This window comes from Phyllopteryx taeniolatus, chromosome 4 (assembly GCF_024500385.1).
Source record: "Phyllopteryx taeniolatus isolate TA_2022b chromosome 4, UOR_Ptae_1.2, whole genome shotgun sequence".
Classification (NCBI taxonomy): domain Eukaryota; kingdom Metazoa; phylum Chordata; class Actinopteri; order Syngnathiformes; family Syngnathidae; genus Phyllopteryx; species Phyllopteryx taeniolatus.
The window spans coordinates 6,482,616-6,500,032 of record NC_084505.1 but is presented as its reverse complement, the minus strand read 5'-3'; the positions used below and the strand labels follow the sequence as shown (position 1 = coordinate 6,500,032).

The 17,417-nt window shown below is 41.1% G+C and overlaps 1 protein-coding gene across 2 annotated transcripts; it reads left to right on the top strand.

The window, feature by feature from the left end:
* The first annotated feature begins 2,340 nt into the window (after positions 1–2,340).
* LOC133477433 (tensin-4-like) lies at positions 2,341–17,337 on the top strand. Of its 2 annotated transcripts, none has more exons than XM_061772195.1 (13): positions 2,341–2,473; positions 3,861–4,141; positions 5,182–5,449; positions 7,389–7,678; positions 7,765–7,860; positions 8,039–8,164; positions 8,786–8,881; positions 10,907–10,984; positions 11,163–11,222; positions 12,935–13,106; positions 13,188–13,256; positions 15,933–15,962; positions 16,122–17,337. In XM_061772195.1, the coding sequence occupies exons 2-13, from the start codon at positions 3,889–3,891 to the stop codon at positions 16,261–16,263; spliced, it is 1,680 nt and encodes a 559-aa protein (XP_061628179.1). In that variant the 5' UTR covers positions 2,341–2,473; positions 3,861–3,888; the 3' UTR covers positions 16,264–17,337. The 2 variants fall into 2 exon arrangements, with proteins under 2 accessions (XP_061628179.1, XP_061628178.1); XM_061772194.1 differs by having other exon boundaries at positions 5,179–5,449.
* Positions 17,338–17,417: the final 80 nt, after the last annotated feature.

Below are 17,417 nucleotides of genomic sequence, written 5' to 3'. Positions count from 1 at the left end.
GCTCACGTTCCGGGAGAGGCGGGGGACATCGAGTCCGAGTGGACCATGTTCCGCGCCTCCATTGCTGAGGCGGCCGACCGGAGCTGTGGCCATAAGGTGGTTGGTGCCTGTTGTGGCGGCAATCCCGGAACCCGTTGGTGGACACCAACGGTCAGGGATGCCGTCAAGCTGAAGAAGGAGTCCTATCGGGCCTGGGACTCCTGAGGCAGCTGATGGGTACCGGCTGGCCAAGCGGAATGCAGCTTTGGTGGTTGCTGAAGCAAAAACCCGGGTATGGAAGAGTTCGGTGTGGCCTTGGAGAAAGACTTCCGGATGGCTTTGAGGAAATTCTGGTCCACCATCCGGCGTCTCAGGAGGGGGAAGCAGTGCACCATCAACACTGTGTATAGTGGGGATGGGGCGCTGCTGACCTCAACTCGGGACGTTGTGAGCCGGTGGGGAGAATACTTCGACGACCTCCTCAATTCCACCGACACGCCTTCCCATGAAGAAGCAGAGTCCGGGTTCTCTGAGGCGGGCTCTCCTATCTCTGGGGTTGAGGTCACCGAGGTGGTTAGAAAGCTCCTCGGTGGCAAGGCCCCGGGGGGGGATGAGATTTGCCCGGAGTTCCTAAAGGCTCTGGATGTTGTGGGGCTGTCCTGTTTGACACGCCTCTGCAACATCGCGTGGACATCGGGGACAGTGCCTCTGGATTGGCAGAATGGGGTGGTGGTCCCCCTTTTTAAGAAGGGGGACCAGAGGGTGTGTTCCAACTACAGCGGGATCACACTCCTCAGCCTCCCTGGGAAGGTCTATTCAGGGGTGCTGGAGAGGAGGGTCCGTCGGGAAGTCGAATATCATATCCAGGAGGAGCAGTGTGGTTTTTGTCTTGGCCATGGAACAGTGGACCAGCTCTACACCCTCGGCAGGGTCGTGGAGGGTGCATGGGAGTTCGCCCAACCAGACTAGGTGTTTTGTAGACTTGGAGAAGGCGTTCAACCGTGTCCCTCGGGGAGTCCTGTGGGGGGTGCTTCGGGAGTATGGGGTACCGAACCCCCTGTTATGGGCTGTTTGGTCCCTGTACGATCGGAGTCAGGTCTGCATATCCGGCAGTAAGTCGGATTCATTCCCGGTGAGGATTGGACTCCGCCAAGGCTGCCCTTTGTCACCGATTCTGTTCATAACTTATATGGCCAGAATTTCAAGGCGCAGCCGAGGCGTAGAGGGGGTCCGGTTCGGTGGCGTCAGTATTGCATCTCTGCTTTTTGCAGATGATGTGGTTCTTTTGGCTTCATCAAGCAATGATCTGATGAGATCCTGCACCAAGTGGAGGAGTTCAAGTATATTGGGGTCTTGTTCACGAGTGAGGGAAGAATGGAACGGGAGATCGACAGGCGGATCGGTGCAGCATCTGCAGTGATGCGGACTTTGTATCGGCCCCTTGTGGTAAAAAGCCGAAAACTAAGCCGAAAGGCGAAGCTCTCGATTTACCGGTTGATCTACGTTCCTACCCTCACAGATGGTCACGAGCTACGCCTCCCCGGTGAGGTGTTCCGGGCACGTCCCACCAGGACGAGATCCCGGGAACGACCCAGGACACGTCTTTCGGCTGGCCTGGGAACGCCTCGGGATCCCCCCGGAAGAGCTAGAGGAAGTGGCTGGGGAGAGGGAAGTCCTGCTAAAGCTACTGCCCCCGCCACCCGACCTCGGATAAGCGGTAGAAAATGGATGGATGGGTTAATTTTTTTTGTTTTCTCAGAGTCTGCCAAATCTTTTTTTTGGCCCATTTTGACTGAGGACATTTTGCAACATTTTACACCCTACCTCATAGCACAAAATAAAATGCTCATATTCAATAAGTACTCAAATTTCTACAGCTTAGCATCAGGAAATACAAGTAAAAATTATGATATGGACAAAATACTTACCTGCCTAATAACTGTGCAGATGGGGCATTTGTTGGAGAGATTCTAGTCTGCATCCTGACAACTTACAAGGTGCCCTTGAGCAAGGTACTAAAACAGCTCAGGGGCACACTCATTGTACCCGGAGAAAACCGACTCTGGCCAGGGAGAACATTTAAACTCCACAGAGGAAAGCCGGAGCCCGGATTTGAATTTGATTTGATTCGGGTTAGCGGATGTGCTAACCAGTTGCCCACCGTGAAAGCCATTAATAATTTATAAATAGAAAACACATGTTAATAAAAGTCGTACATAAAGCAGTAAATCAGTGCAGTAACTGTCCCATTATGAGCTATACTCTACTGATGCAAGTAGACATGCAAGTGTAAACATTTACACACCTAAAATGAGATCATTACTTTACAGCTGCAGGGGTTGGTAATCGAGAGTTGCTGATAGGCTCATAGAGAAAAGGGTTGGGATTTTACAATAAAAGCATGAAGCACATGTCGAGGCCAAGTGAAAAAAGAGCCCTGGACATATCAGTTTTGCAAGTCTCCTGCTTTAGAGTCATAGTGGGAGAAAACAAGGTAAGGCCACATTCAGATTTATAAAATAACATAGAGAATAGGTATTACCTGTCATTGTCGGTACCGATATATCTTTTACATTGAGGACTCGGATCATCTGTAAAGATTACAAGAAAAACAAAACAATCACTACTTTAATGCTTCTTAATGTTTTTCTAATTTTTATTTTTTTTTTCAAGTTCCCAGGATTAAAAAGTGAGGTTTGAGTTTAATAGGAATAGGTCACCACACAATTTTAAAAGGTAGTGAAGAAGGGATTTGCTCAATTTTGTCCTGGTCATGTAAACATTTTGTGGAAAACACTTGTCCAGTTATGGCAACCGGCAGTGTATGCCCAGTGACTCACTGAGCGCCACTCCTTATCTTGAAATAGCAAATGAGACATGCTATGAGCTGGGCTGATAAATCCATATACTGCATTACACACCTTTCTTCTTTGAAATTATTCATACTGAACTCATAGAAGTCCACTATTTACTCATACTTAGTCAATATTCACTGAGTGTATAGTGCTTATGTGGCAACACATGCTGGATAACATAGGACAGCAGAACCTCCAAGGTTGAACATAACCAATTCCGTGACTCTTGTCGACCACTGTTTTGGTTGAATGGTTTCAGTAACATTTCAACATTCCTAACTGTCAAGTATAAAAAGAAGTTAACCACTGTTATATGAAGACATAAACAGAATAAACCCTTTCTAATAGCCCCGGATTTCATAGTGAATGATAACTGTGTCATGCAAAGATGGCTTGTGTCGTAGATGCGCCTTAGGCATCTTTTTTGAAAATACATTTGTTATACACACTTTGTAAAAAGAAGAAGAACCCCAGTAAAGCGAGGCAATTCAATTAAACACTCTACCTGAACTTTTAAAACAAATGACAATATGCACATCAAAGCTGGAAAAAAAGCATTTCTGATTTGTTCCCATCATGGGAAAAACGCTATCCCTCTCTTCAATTGTGATGTGATGTGCTCAAGTTATGGTATATAGTACAGTACGCATCAAACCTGAGTCACATCAATGCCATTCAAACAATGAGCATATATATTATATATTTTCATTGATTTAATGTCATTCTAAGGACAATTACAAGGTTGAATTGACCTGACATTATTGTAAGAAACTTTTGTTGAAACAACTTTTATTGTACAAAGATTATCACGGACAATCGGATGATGCTGATGGGGTACGTGGATTTTGCTATGACAACAACAGGTTATTGTCATGGTGATTTGTCACATCAAAAACATAATTTCAAGAACATTAAAATGTCTAGTAACCATGACAAATCTGATATGTGGGAAAATGTGTGTTTTTTCAAAAGATACGATACTTGGTTGGTGTAACTCATCTCTCTCGATTGTGTCCATGTCTTTAGTTAAAAGATCGTGAGCTCTCCTTCTAACATGATGCCTATCGCTGAAGGCATGTCCCATATCATACCCAATCACGTTCTGAGAGTGGGTCAAACTATACGTCTGGACCCGCAGCAGGAGACAATCACTCAATGTTCACGGTCAAGTGAGCCCAGCAGTTGCCTTGGTGACGTGGATCTGGACATTTCCCTGGATAACCTCAACCAGCTGATGCTGGAAATGGATCCAACCTTTGAACCAATTCAGGTCAACAATAACCATCCGTGCATCAGTCCAACTGCAGGTACAGTATGAGGGCACACTATTAAATCTTGATCAACATTAAGAGCAGAGCAATAAAGCAATAAGTGAAGCAACACTCAGGTAACAGGTAAATGTCACATGTAAATGGTATTCAAAACATAACACTGAGGTCAGCAAAAGGCAGGTTCCGTCAAAGACATCGTGGTGAATTATTTTGCTAACTTCAATGTTTAATTCCTTTTAAAGAAAAACAAGTGTACCCACCCTTTCGGAGTTTCCCCCGCTTTTATTACAGGGTAATTGCACCAATTCAGGTGTTCTGGGACTGCTGCCCAGACTATGAGCCACACCCTGGACGTCTCAGGGTACTGACATAAAGAAAAGTCCCATAAAAGTTTAATAGTGGTGTACAGGTGTCCTTTGCCAAGTATAATATACAGTAGAAATAGATCACCATCATCTCCTGTTGTTCTTGTAGTAGCTATATAAGTTGTATGTGCCTTTCTGTGGTTATCCTAAGGAAGCAAAATGTTACTGAAAGCAAATGTCAAAGGAGTGAGCCTCCATTTACTAAACACAGGATTTCCTGTGTACTTAGGGCACAAGGGTACCCAGCAACCATCACGGATTGTGCGGCTTCTTTATGTACATTCGTTATTGCTATGTAACTTTGGCTGCAGAAGTTTTTGGTGTGGCTCCTTCTATGACCGCAATGTTATATTTTACTGATTGAATGAATTGAATCCAGTTTCCATCAACACAGAGGGGGAGACATAACCTGAAGTGAGCAAGAACAAGTTGGAACCTCTCTCAGATGTGTGACACAACACAAGTGTCCAAAATAAAACAGCCAGTTTGGAAGGTTTACTCTGTGTTGTGCAGGCAGGTACCTGCATGAGCATTTTTTCACAGCAGTTTGTGTGCGTACACTAGCCCAACCCTTTTAGTCAATGCAAAGCAAAGCATCAAAGTATGAGCATGAACACAAATCATGGAGCCTGCGGGAGTTGTCAGTTTCATATTTCATTTTTCCTGCCTTAACCTTTTTGACCGCATATATTTCATGGTCTCTCTCAGAAGGATGCTGCTCCTCGCCCACGGTGTCCCCCGGTATCCCGATCCCCAGAACCACCACCGTCAGCTTCAGTCCCCCAGGCACGCTGGTGTTTTCTGACTCCCCCTCCCGACCTCCTCTGCCATGTGGGAGTGCACCGAGAAGAAATCCCTCAATGAGGCATGACATAACCTATTCCCAAGCATCCCAACGCTTATCCTACCCAAATAGGAACAGCGCTGCCTCGCTACTCTCTACATCAACATGTTCAGATACCAGCTACATCCTTGGCAGGTACAACTTACTAACCTATTCACTTCCTTAGTGAACAATAAGTAAAAACGAATAATTAACAACCTTACTGTATGTATACTTGCACAATCCAATGATACAAGAGTTCAATTTGCATTTACAAAGTCAACCAGATGTTTACCTCCACTATATATATATATATATTTTTTTTTACTGTTTGACATAAAATAATGAATAATGAGAGGAATAATTATGTAGCCAATATTTCATTACTTTTTTTTCAAAGTCAGACGTTTACCTACAGTAAGATTACTGTGCCTTTAAACAATTTGAGAAAACCTAGATGATGATGACATGTCTTCAAAGCTTGTGATGGACGATATTTGAGTTAATTAGAGACACACCTCTGGATGTATTTTAAGGCACAGCTGAAACACTCTTTGTGTAACATCATGGGAAAGTCAAAAGAAATCAGCCAATATAGCAGGAAGAGCAATGTGGAATTGCACAAGTCTGGTTCATCCTTGGGTGCAATTTCAAGATGCCTGAATGTGTCACATTTATCTGTTCAAACAATTATACAATTAAGTATAAACACCATGGGAATGTCTAGCCATCAGGAAGGAGACGGCTTCTGTGTCACAGAGATGAACGTACTTTGTTCCGAAATGTGCATAACGACCCAAGGACAAAAGCAAAAGACCTTGTGAAGATGCTGGCTGAAGCTAGTAGGAGTGTGTCAGTCATTATCCCCGGAGAAATAAGTACTGAACCACCATGGACTGAAAGGCCACTCTGACAGGAAGAAGCCATTACTCCAAAAGACACATCAAAAAGACAGATTACAGTTTGCAAACGCACACAAGGACAAAGACCTTCATTTCTGGAGACATGACCGGTGGTCCGACAAAACTAAAATTGTACTGTTTGGCCTAATGAGCATCGTTATGTTTGGAGGAAAAAGACGGAAGCTTGCAAGCCTGAGATGACCATCACATCTTTGAAATACTGGGGTGGCAGCATCATATTGTGGGGTTGTTTTTCTCCATGAGGGACTAGTGCACTTCACAAAATAGTCGGCATCATGAAGGAAAGAAGATTATGGGGAAATATTGAAGCAACATCTCAGGACATCAGCCAGGAAGATAAACCTTAGGCGCAATTGTGTCTTCCAAATGGACGAAAATCCAGTGTATACAGCCAAACTGATTACTAAGTGACTTCAGGATAAGAAAGTCAATGTTTTGGATCGGCCATTGCAAAGCCGTGATCTCAGTCCTATTGCAAATTTATGGGCAGACATAAAAAGGCATGTGCAAGCAAGGCGGCCTTCAAACTTGGCTCAGTTACACCAGTTCTGTCAGGAGGAATGGGTCAAAATTCCTCCCAACTATTGTGAGAAGATCGTTTGATCCAAGTCATGCAGTTTAAAGGCGATGGTACCAAATAGTAATGACATGAATGTAAATTTATGACTTTGAAGAAAGTAAAAAACCCCGAAAAAACAACAACAATCCTTCTCTCTTTAGTCTGAGATTTAGCAAATACAAATAACTTTAGTAATCCTAATTGACCTAAAACAGAACAAGTCTATCGGGTATGTAAACTTCTGGTTTCAATTGTATAACTGCTCAGATTCAGGAAGGTATTAATGCACATACTCTGTTATTTTTTGTGGTTACACTTTGCAATCTGGAGAACTGCACTGCGGCATGCTAAAATCTGTTTCTAATACTTTGATGTGCCCGTAATGTTTTTAGCCAATGAGATATTCATTCAGTATTACGGTTCAGTTGTGATTGTCGTTTGCCTAAATGATTCCGTTACAATAGTATTACCTTTTCCTCATGTAATTAAAGCTAAACTAATAATAAAATAATAATCACCAGCTCTCAGTATGATGCATGTTCTAGAAGGCCACTCTCTGGTCATACTGATAAAAACATCATGATGTGTACATATACTCATCCTCTCTGTATAGCACCTTATCTTTGGCCAGCGAAGATGCAGACGGTCTCGGGTCAATCCTCTCTCCCACATCTGGAGCCTACTGTGATGGGTGCAGGGCGAGGTACTATATTCCTCAAGATGGGTCACATAAACAAGGACAGGAGATGCCAACCAACTGCTCAATTAGCAGCCCTGAGCAGTCACTCTCTGGTTCTTTTACTGATATTCCTATGTTGCTGATTAATGGCGTACCACACCAGGACAACCAGGAATCTCCTTCTGCAGAAGACAAAGTCACACTGAAGCCATTTACTTATCACGGTGAGTCCGAAGTGTTGCTGTTGTGTCTATATTGGGTGTTCTTTTCAACACTTGACTCCAATTAATACATTCCATGGATATTTTAGGTTCTGAAGCCGATTTAAGTGGGAGTCAGTCATCAATGAAATTTGTTATGGACTCTTCAAAATTTTGGTTCCGTCCACATATAAGCAGAGCAGAAGGTGAGCGTTTTAAAGCTGGTATGGGGCACATTTTGCAAAACAAAATCACAGGGTTGTGATTTCTCATAATAGATTCCACCAAATATGGCTCAATGAAGACCTTAAGATAACTATTTGCAAGGAAAAAATGCAATGCTTCACGCAATAACAATGTCAAATAATGTGTGATCCATCTCAGCTGAGGCCTTTGTGAAGGACAAGGAACCAGGAAGATTTGTGGTGAGAGACAGCACGACATACAGAGGATGTTTCGGTCTTGCGATGAAGGTTGACCAAACAGTAACCAGTGCAAGTGAAGGTATCGGTAAGTTTCATTTGTGGCTTGGTGGTTATTTTAGTAGTGGGGTTTTAAATGTTACAGCTGCATTTTGGTCAAGCATATGGAACCCAACAAAAGATAACAATGTCAAGTTTTAAAAAGGGCCTAAGGAGTCACTTACCGAACCCATAATGGGTTGAGCACGTTTGTTTACACCCTCTCTGTGGTAAGAAACAAGACACTATTTAAGATATTTTTTGCCACCCACAATGTAAGTTGAGCCATGGTGTTAAGAATGTATCAAGACAAAAAACAAACAAACAAACAAATGTTTAAAAAAGAAACAGGACATTTTTTTTCATGACAAATGTAGATGACACCAGCAGAGATGTGATGGTGCCACGCCAGTTTTAGACAGGCTTATCCCTCAAGCAAAGACATATGCCGAACATCATGATGATGATTCTTGTTACAAACAATTACTATTAAAAAGAAAATCAATAAAAAAAAAAAAAATCATATCAAGTCCACTCATGCCATCCTCCCATCTTAAATTAAAAACTCAAACCTTTAGGCTCAATATTAATGTAACTTTTATTTGGTACACTGAAAGGGAGACCAGTCCACTTTGTTCCTGATTACATTTTTTGTGTGCGTCTCAAACAGGAGGAGAGAGCAGCTCCCAGCTTGTCAAACACTTCCTTATCGAATCAACAGCAAAGGGCGTGCGCCTTAAAGGCTCTCCTCAGGAACCTTACTTTGGTAAGGCCAACAACACTTTGTTTGTTCAACCTTGTAAAAACAAAAATCAAGTTTTTCTGTCAGATCTGAGTGGGTCATGTTTGCCTTTTGGCATGTGTTTGTTGTTGTTTTTTTATTCAACGGTGGAATTAATCAGCTGTGACAACGCATTCCGTTGCAATTATCAATGTTCATCTGGACCCAAACATCTGAACCGGAAGGGTGGGAGGTGAAAGACAAGTGTATTACTTAATCTGCTTCCATATAAGATTTTGTCATGCATGGTGTGAAATTTCTGCAAAGTTGAAATAATTTATTGTGAAACGAACTTGTGTTCGTGTTTTGTGTTTTTTTTTCCATATATATCCAGTAGTTTCCCCACTTCAATGTTTAAGATCATCAGACAAATATAACGCAAGTAAACATAAAATGCAGTTTTTAATTTGTGATTTCAATTATTAAGGGGGAACAAAACCTATTCAAAAGCTGCCTGGACCTGTGTGAAAAAGTAATGTCCCATTTTTTAAAATCATGAATTAACTGCGATTAACCACATTTTTGGGAAAGCTGAGTTCATTTTCAATGACCACACCCAAGTCTGATTACCTTCAGACCTGTTCATTCAAGAAATCACCTAAATAGAACCTGTCTGACAAGATGAAGTTGGTCAAAAGATCTAAAAAAAGCAGGAATAAAAATGCCACAATCCATAGAAATTTAAGAACAGAACAGTAATTTGACATCTATCAGCCTGGAAAGGGTTACAAAGCCATTTCTAAAGCTTGAGGATTCCAGCAAAACCTGCTGAAAGGCATTATAAAGAAAAGCCACAAATAAATAAAATGTGCAACAGTGGCGAACCTTCCCAGGAGTGGCCGATCTAAAAAAAATTAACCCAAGCGCAGAGTGACGACTCATCCAGGAGGTCACAATGGAACCCAGGACAACATCTAAAGAACTACGGGCTTCCCTTTCTTCGGTTGAGGCCAGTATTCATGACTCAACATGATAAGAAAGAGACTGGAGAAAGAACATAAAGGCTTGTCTTACTTTTATAAAAACAACAACAGCAACAACAAACAAACGAACAAACATCTGAATGATTCCTAAGACTTTTGGGAGAATATTCTCTGGACTGACAAGATGGAAGTTGAACTTTTTGTAAGGTGTGTTTCTCGTCACATCTGACAAAATATAACACAGCATTTCAGAAAAAGAACATCATACCAACAGTCAAACATGCTGGTCGTACTGTGAAGGTCTGGGGCTACTTCAGTAGTTCAGGACCTGGACGACTTGCTGAGATTGATGGAACCATGAACAGAAAATGAAGGCGAATGTTTGGCCATAAATTTGCGACCTCAAACTGAAGCGGACTTTGATTCTGCAGCAGGATAATGATCCAGTACACACCAACAATTCAACTTTTGAATGGCTTAATAAAAAAAAAAAAAAAAAAAAAAAAAAAAAATTTTGGAGTGACCTAGTCAAAGTCCGGAAATGAATCCGATTGAAATCCTGTGGCATGACCTTAAAAAGGTTGCTAAAGATTGAAAACCCTCCAGTTTTGCTATATTAAAACAATTCTACAAGGAAGAGTGGGCCAAAATATCTCCACAGAGATGTGAAAGACTGCCAGTTATGGAAAAAACTTGAATTCCGTTGTTCCCCAACCAGCCACTTTTTCACACAGGGCCAGGGTAACTGAATAGTTTTTGCCCCCTTAATAAATAAAACCATTTGAAAAAAGAATTTGAGAAGAAATAATAATGTAATGATTTATCATCCATGCGAGTATGAGAAGAACATACAAACTCCAAAATACCCTTTAGAAATAAATAAATAATATAAAACTCCATCTACTGGATCTATCCCTAATGCAGAGTGGCTACTAAGTACAGTACGGTATTTGCCCTGAGTATTTTTTAAACTTGTTTACAGCACAAAGTTGCTCTATTCATTAATATTATTTTCGATGATTTTGACTGGTTGGTGTCGTTGTGGTAATTAATTATTGTTAAAAATATAATTTTGTCATCCATACAGGAAGCCTTTCTGCTCTGGTGTTCCAACACACTATTTCCACTTTTGCGTTACCCTGCAAATTACTGCTCCACTCCCAGGGTAAGGTGCGTGTGTGTGTGTATGTGTGTGATGATAAATGAATTAAAAGAGACATATTTTGGGGGCGGAGCTAGGGCGTTGGGACAAAGCGAGCGGCTACTTGTGCTCAACCAGTCCAGAGTCCTTAGAGAAAAGCAAAATAAAGTTTTCTTACTTAACTTGGCCTGTCTCTCAACAGGATTTGGTGGTGAAGAAGAGAGAATAGACAAATCATCATCAGAGGAAAAGAAGGGAACAGGTAAGATGCTGTGATACTTTATATATATTTATATTTATATAATTATGCAAATATTGAATGTTATGACGATGACATACCAGAAATATTTCAATATTCAAAATAGTATTTATATATTATATAAATATGGCAAACATAAGGGCAAGTAAGCCATTACTGGTTAATGAAAAAAAATATATTAAAATGAACCGCAATACGTAAACTATACCATATTTTTTTCTACGTCCCCGAATCTTATCGTAGCTGCCAAGTCGTGTGCAGACAAATTCGGTGTGTGTGTGTGTGGGCGGGGTGTGTGTAATGTAAGTCATCCTCATTGTGACATCACCAGTTGGCAAAATGCAAAACAAAATAATAGCTACTTCTGATTTCTTAACTTGCCTTCGTGTGCGGAACCGTATATGGGTCATTTTCATCGAATTTGATCAATAACAGTAAAAAAAGAAATACATTCTAATTTAGCTTTTTTTTTTTTTTAATGCCCCCTTGGTTTTATATGGGTAAATGTCTCCTGTGCTGAAACAGCCAGACTTTAAGTACGTTTTTGATGATTTCAAATTTTGGGCATTCATACTAAATACATGAAATACACTTCTTACATAATGGTAAAGACAAATAAGCTTCATAAAAATTGTGTGGCCTGCACAATTTACGCGTTGCCCTTCAAATTCTGCGCATACGAGTGCATAAGTGATCCTAACTACGCATTAAACGCATTACACTCTTGTCTTTATGCAGTTGTAATAATGGCAAAGACATACAATAGTTCCGACACATTAACAAATTCACACATATTCATTCATATCTCCGAAATAACACCATTTCTTTTGCTGTTGTGTGAATGCAAAATGACTGCCTCATCCTGGCACTTCTGCTCAAAGATTCCTCTGGTGCATTGCAACAATTTTATGAGGCTCTCTCCACTGGGATTAACAGTAAAGACAGACAAAGACAGACCATTTGTAAAACAATGTAACATATGATGTATTTGCATTAGTTTTCATGGAAAAGGCATAATAAGCGATAGGAGGAAAATCCTACATTTCTAAAACTGTTATTTACATCTTCATAAAATGTGGCAACTCATGAAACTTTATTTGGGGCACATAACAGTGAAGACATTTTGGCATGAAATGTCCATCCATCTTCTGAGCCGCTTCTCCTCACTAGGGTCGCGGGCGTGCTGGAGCCTATCCCAGCTGTCATCGGGCAGGAGGCGGGGTACACCCTGAACTGGTTGCCAGCCAATCGCAGGGCACATACAAACAAACAACCATTCACACTCACAGTCACACCTACGGGCAATTTAGAGTTGTCAATTAATGCATGTTTTTGGGATGTGGGAGGAAACCGGAGTGCCCGGAGAAAACCCACACAGGCACGGGGAAAACATGCAAACTCCACACAGGCGGGGCCGGGGGTTGAACCCAGGTCCTCAGAAATGTGAGGCTGACGCTCTAACCAGTCGGCCACCATGCCGCAGCATGAAATGTTTTAAACATATTGAATATTTTTATTCCAAGAAACAATTATTAACATTTGAATGATAACAACTGACAATAATTTATATCAGTAAAATGTATGAATTAATTTATTTAAATTTCAGTAAAGTAATTAATTCAGTGTGGCATGTCTGGACCGGGATTTGAACCCCAGTCCTCAGGACCATGAGGTAGATGTGCTAACCAGTCAGTCACCGTGTATGTTCATTGCAGCCTGCAATTTCATCTACCTGAATGCTGTCCCCACTGAGATGTTGACGGGACCTTGTGCTGTACAGAGGGCGGTCTCCTTCACATTCCAACTACCATCAGGTTCTTTTGAACCTGCCATTGTCAACCTGAAAGTGTCTTTGAAGGGCATCACACTGACAGACATCAACAGGAAGTAAGACGACACACATCCTGTCACGTTTCTCACACTGAGATATTGGGTGTAAAATTCTATGCGCATGTTTTTTTCTTCTAGGCAGTTTTTCAGACGTCATTACCCTGCTCACCTGCTTAGCTACGGTGGAAATGATCCCGAGGATCGAAGGTGAGCGTTCCTTGTAATGGAATTGCAGTGAATCCACACGCACACGACGCAAGCAGCGGGATGTGATTTTCAGACTGGTCAGAATATACTGTAGATCATGTGATGTTAAAAAGTAGAGCATGATTCCACAAGAAATTGTGCGAATGATGAAAGAGGCTGTCACTGGGCAGAAAACAAATTGCAGACTATTATGCTTTCTAATAACTAACATAACGGCCTATTGATCCCACCTGGGATCTTTTTGCAGAAAACGTCCAATATTTGGCTAAATGTGACTGAGAAAAATCATAGCTTACATGGACAAAATATGCACAGCATTTTTTTCTGAGCAATTTTAATCATTTGAACGTTAGCATAGCATAATAGTAATGATTACAAACCCCAATTCCAATGACGTTTGGATGTTGTGTAGAAAGTAAATAAAAACACAATACAATGATTTGCAAACCCTTTTCAACCTATATTCAATTGAATACACTACAAAGACAAGATATTTACTAGTCAAACTGATGAACGTTATTCATTTATTTTTTTATTGTTTTTGCAAATATTCTCTCATTTTGAAATTGATGCCTGCAAAATGTTCTCCAAAAGACAGGGAGAGTGGCAAGAAAATACTAGGAAAGTTGAGGAATGCTCAAAACACACCTGTTTAGAACATTTCACAGGTGAACAGGGTAATTGGAAACAGGTGAGTGTCATGATTGGGTATGAAAGGAGCATCCCAAAAGGCTCAGTTGTTCACAAGCAAGGATGGGGCGAGGTTCCAGATTGTTATCAGTGCAAAGTTCAAAAGCCAGCATCTGTGATTGTATGGGGTGTTAGTTCCCATGGCATGGGTAACTTGCACATCTGTGATGGCACCTTTAATGCTGAAAGGTACATACGGGTTTTGGAGTAACATATGCTGCCATCCAAGCAACATGCTTATTTCACCAAGACAAGGCCAAGCCACATTCTGCATGTGTTACAAGCGTGTGGCTTTGTGGTAAAACAGTGCAAGTACTAGACTGGCCTGGCAGCAGTCCAAACCTCTCTCCCACTGAAAATGTGTGGCGCATTATGAAGCACAAAATATGACAACAGAGACCCCAGACCATTTAATAACTGAAATTGAAAATCAAGCAAGAATGGGAAAGAATTCCACCTACAGTACAAAGCTTCAACAATTAGTGTCCACAGTAAACAAATACTTATTGTGTATTGTTAAAAGGAAAAGTGATGTAACATAGTGGTAAACATGCCCCTGTCTCAGCTTTTTTAGAATGTGTTGCAGGCATCAAATTCTAAAATGAATGAATAGTTGCAAAAACAGCAATCATGTTTATCAATTTGAACATTCAATATATTGTGCTTGTAGTGAATTCAATTGAATACATCCATCCATCCATTTTCTGAGCCACTTCTCCTCACAAGGATCGCGGGAGTGCTGGAGCCCATCCCAGCTATCATCGGGCAGGAGGCGGGGTACAGCCTGAACTGGTTGCCAGCCAAACGCAGGGCACACATAAACAAACAACCAATTGCACTCACATTCACACCTAGGGGCAATTTAGAGACTTCAATTAACCTACCATGCATGTTTTTGGGATGTGGGAGGAAACCGGAGTGCCCGTAGAAAACCCTCACAGGCATGGGGAGTACATGCAAACTCCACACAGGCGGGGCCGGGGATTGAACCCCGGTCCTCAGAACTGTGAGGCAGACACTCTAACCAGTCGACCAACGTGCCGCCTCAATTGAATAGAATTTGCACATTATTTTTTTTGTTTTTATGTTTTGCACAATGTCCTAACTTCATTGGAATTGGGGTTTGTGAATAATACAATACTTTATAATGCACGATAATGCATTCATTTGAATGTCTCTCTCTCACTCGTCACATAATACATTTATTGGATATGCAATAGAATGGGGGGCACGGTGGCCAACTGGTTAGCAAATCCGGCCTCTCCTGTGTGGTGTTTGCATGTTCTCCCCGTGCCTGCGGGGGTTTTCTCCGGGTACTCCGGTTTCCTTCCACATCCCAAAACATGCATGTTATGTTGATTGGATCAGCCTATCCCAGAATCAGCTGGGATAGGGTCCAGCACGCCCGCGACCCTCGTGAGGATAAGCGGTACGGAAAATGAATGAATGAATGAAATAGAATTCAATATTCATGCAATAATAAAATAAGCGCTCTTTGGGCCATCTTTAGCTTTTGGATTCAAATTTTTTCATTTCCGTTGTCTTTTCGACTTACAGCTAATTATTTTGTTGTTTTCAAAATATATGCCTATTCATCGTGGTCTATTCTGCTTGTTCTTATTTGGGTCACGGGTGGGCTGGAACCTCTCCCAGCTGATTTTGGGTGAGGGACAGAGTACACTTTAGACTACTAGAGTACATTACATTACATTACATTCATACCTATGGACATCACCTGTTTTACCTGTTTTTGGAACGTACCCAGAGAAAACACGTACAAGCACAGGGAGAACATGCCAACCCCACATTGGATGTCCAGAGCTCCAATTGGAACTCTGAAATTCAGAACTGTGAGGCAAACGTGCTCACCACTTGGTCACCATGCTGCTCATATTTGAGACATAAAGTATAAAATAGTTACTTGTTACACTATTGGGAAAAAAACTGCCTTTTGATGAATTTTTTATTTTTTTTTTGCTAATACAGGTGGATAAAAGGTTCAAAGTTTGGTGCAAGGTGAGTTGTTTTGCGTATAATTTGACCGAATAATGACTCATTAAATGTATGAGTTACAAGGCAATACATTTCATGTATTATATTTCATTATTCAGTGTCTTTGACACAGTGTATGTATCCTGTATTCCACATAATTACAGTTATTGCTTTGGTGTGCAGGATGTTTGGCTTTGTGGCAAAAGGAGTGGAAGCTGGCATGGGGAACATCTGCCACGTCTTTGCTGAATATGACCCTCTGCAGCCCTGCAGCACAGCTGTCGGTGTTATTAAGGCTGTCATAGCCAAGTCATACGAGCACTAATACTGAAATAACATCCAACATTAGATACTTTGCACAAACTGTCTCTCGACTTTATTTTTTCAAGTAATAAATGCTTAGTGTTAAAGCGACATCAGGTGACAATATCACCTGAAAGTAACAGCTTTAGATGATACGCCGGCTTGTAATAGGCAGACTAACCTCTGTGTCATTGCCATGGCAACCCTGGATAGCCTACTCAAGGTGTCTGCAATATTTCTGGAGCAATCAAAACACCTCTTGCGTTTTGTTATTGCTAGTGTTTGGGTTTGCGTGACTAAATGGTACAAGGCTTGTACACACACGCTAAAATAATCGGACCTGTTATGACATCAACAAGTTCTCGGATTGTTTAGCACTTAGATTCAATGGCTTGGCTCCTTTGGCTCCTAACATATCTTTGTCAGAAACAAATTCTCTCTGTCGAGTTCAACTATGTTATTTACCACAGTGGTTTACAAAATATTTCACTTTGCCACTGTAGAAGGGACCGTTGGGCAGAAAATAAAACAGGCTGCGGTACTTTAAAAACCCTGATTGGTTAGTTATATAACATACAAAAGAAATCAAACGTCAAATTTAGCTGCGATAAGGAGGGTCAAAGGCATGATTTAAGAGACCAAATAACAACCTAGCTTCATCAACCCAATAAAAGGTACAATTTGACTGATTTGCGTATGAAGATACAGTACATATATGACTGATTACATATGAGACGAACATTTGTTTGTAACAAACAAAACGACTTTTTGGTGAGCTTTTTGTAAGGCAAATGCACAACCTTGATAATGTATACAAATAATGAAACTGGCACCTTTTTTTTTTGTACAGCGTGATCTTTTATGCTATTATATATATATACATACAGTATATGTATATATATATATATATATATATATATATATATATATATATATATATATATATATATATATATCCACCCATCAACACCGCTTATCCTGGTTAGGGTCGCGGGACGCTGGAGCCTATCCCAGCTGACTTCGGGCGAAAGGCGGACTACACCCTGAACACCCTGAACACCTAGTCGCAGGGCATATATATATATATATATGCACATTCTGTTTATTCTTGTCCATGTACTATTTGTTATGATGAATAAACATGTTGAGCTTGTGTCCTAGTGCACATTGTGAATG

Bases quoted from the DNA above. Each gene is read 5' to 3' on its own strand.
- LOC133477433 (XM_061772194.1), top strand. From the start codon at position 3,889: ATGATGCCTATCGCTGAAGGCATGTCCCATATCATACCCAATCACGTT. The intron at 8,165-8,785 runs GTAAGTTTCATT...CGTCTCAAACAG, and splicing joins CAGTGCAAGTGAAGGTATCG to GAGGAGAGAGCAGCTCCCAG. The intron at 8,882-10,906 runs GTAAGGCCAACA...TCATCCATACAG, and splicing joins TCCTCAGGAACCTTACTTTG to GAAGCCTTTCTGCTCTGGTG.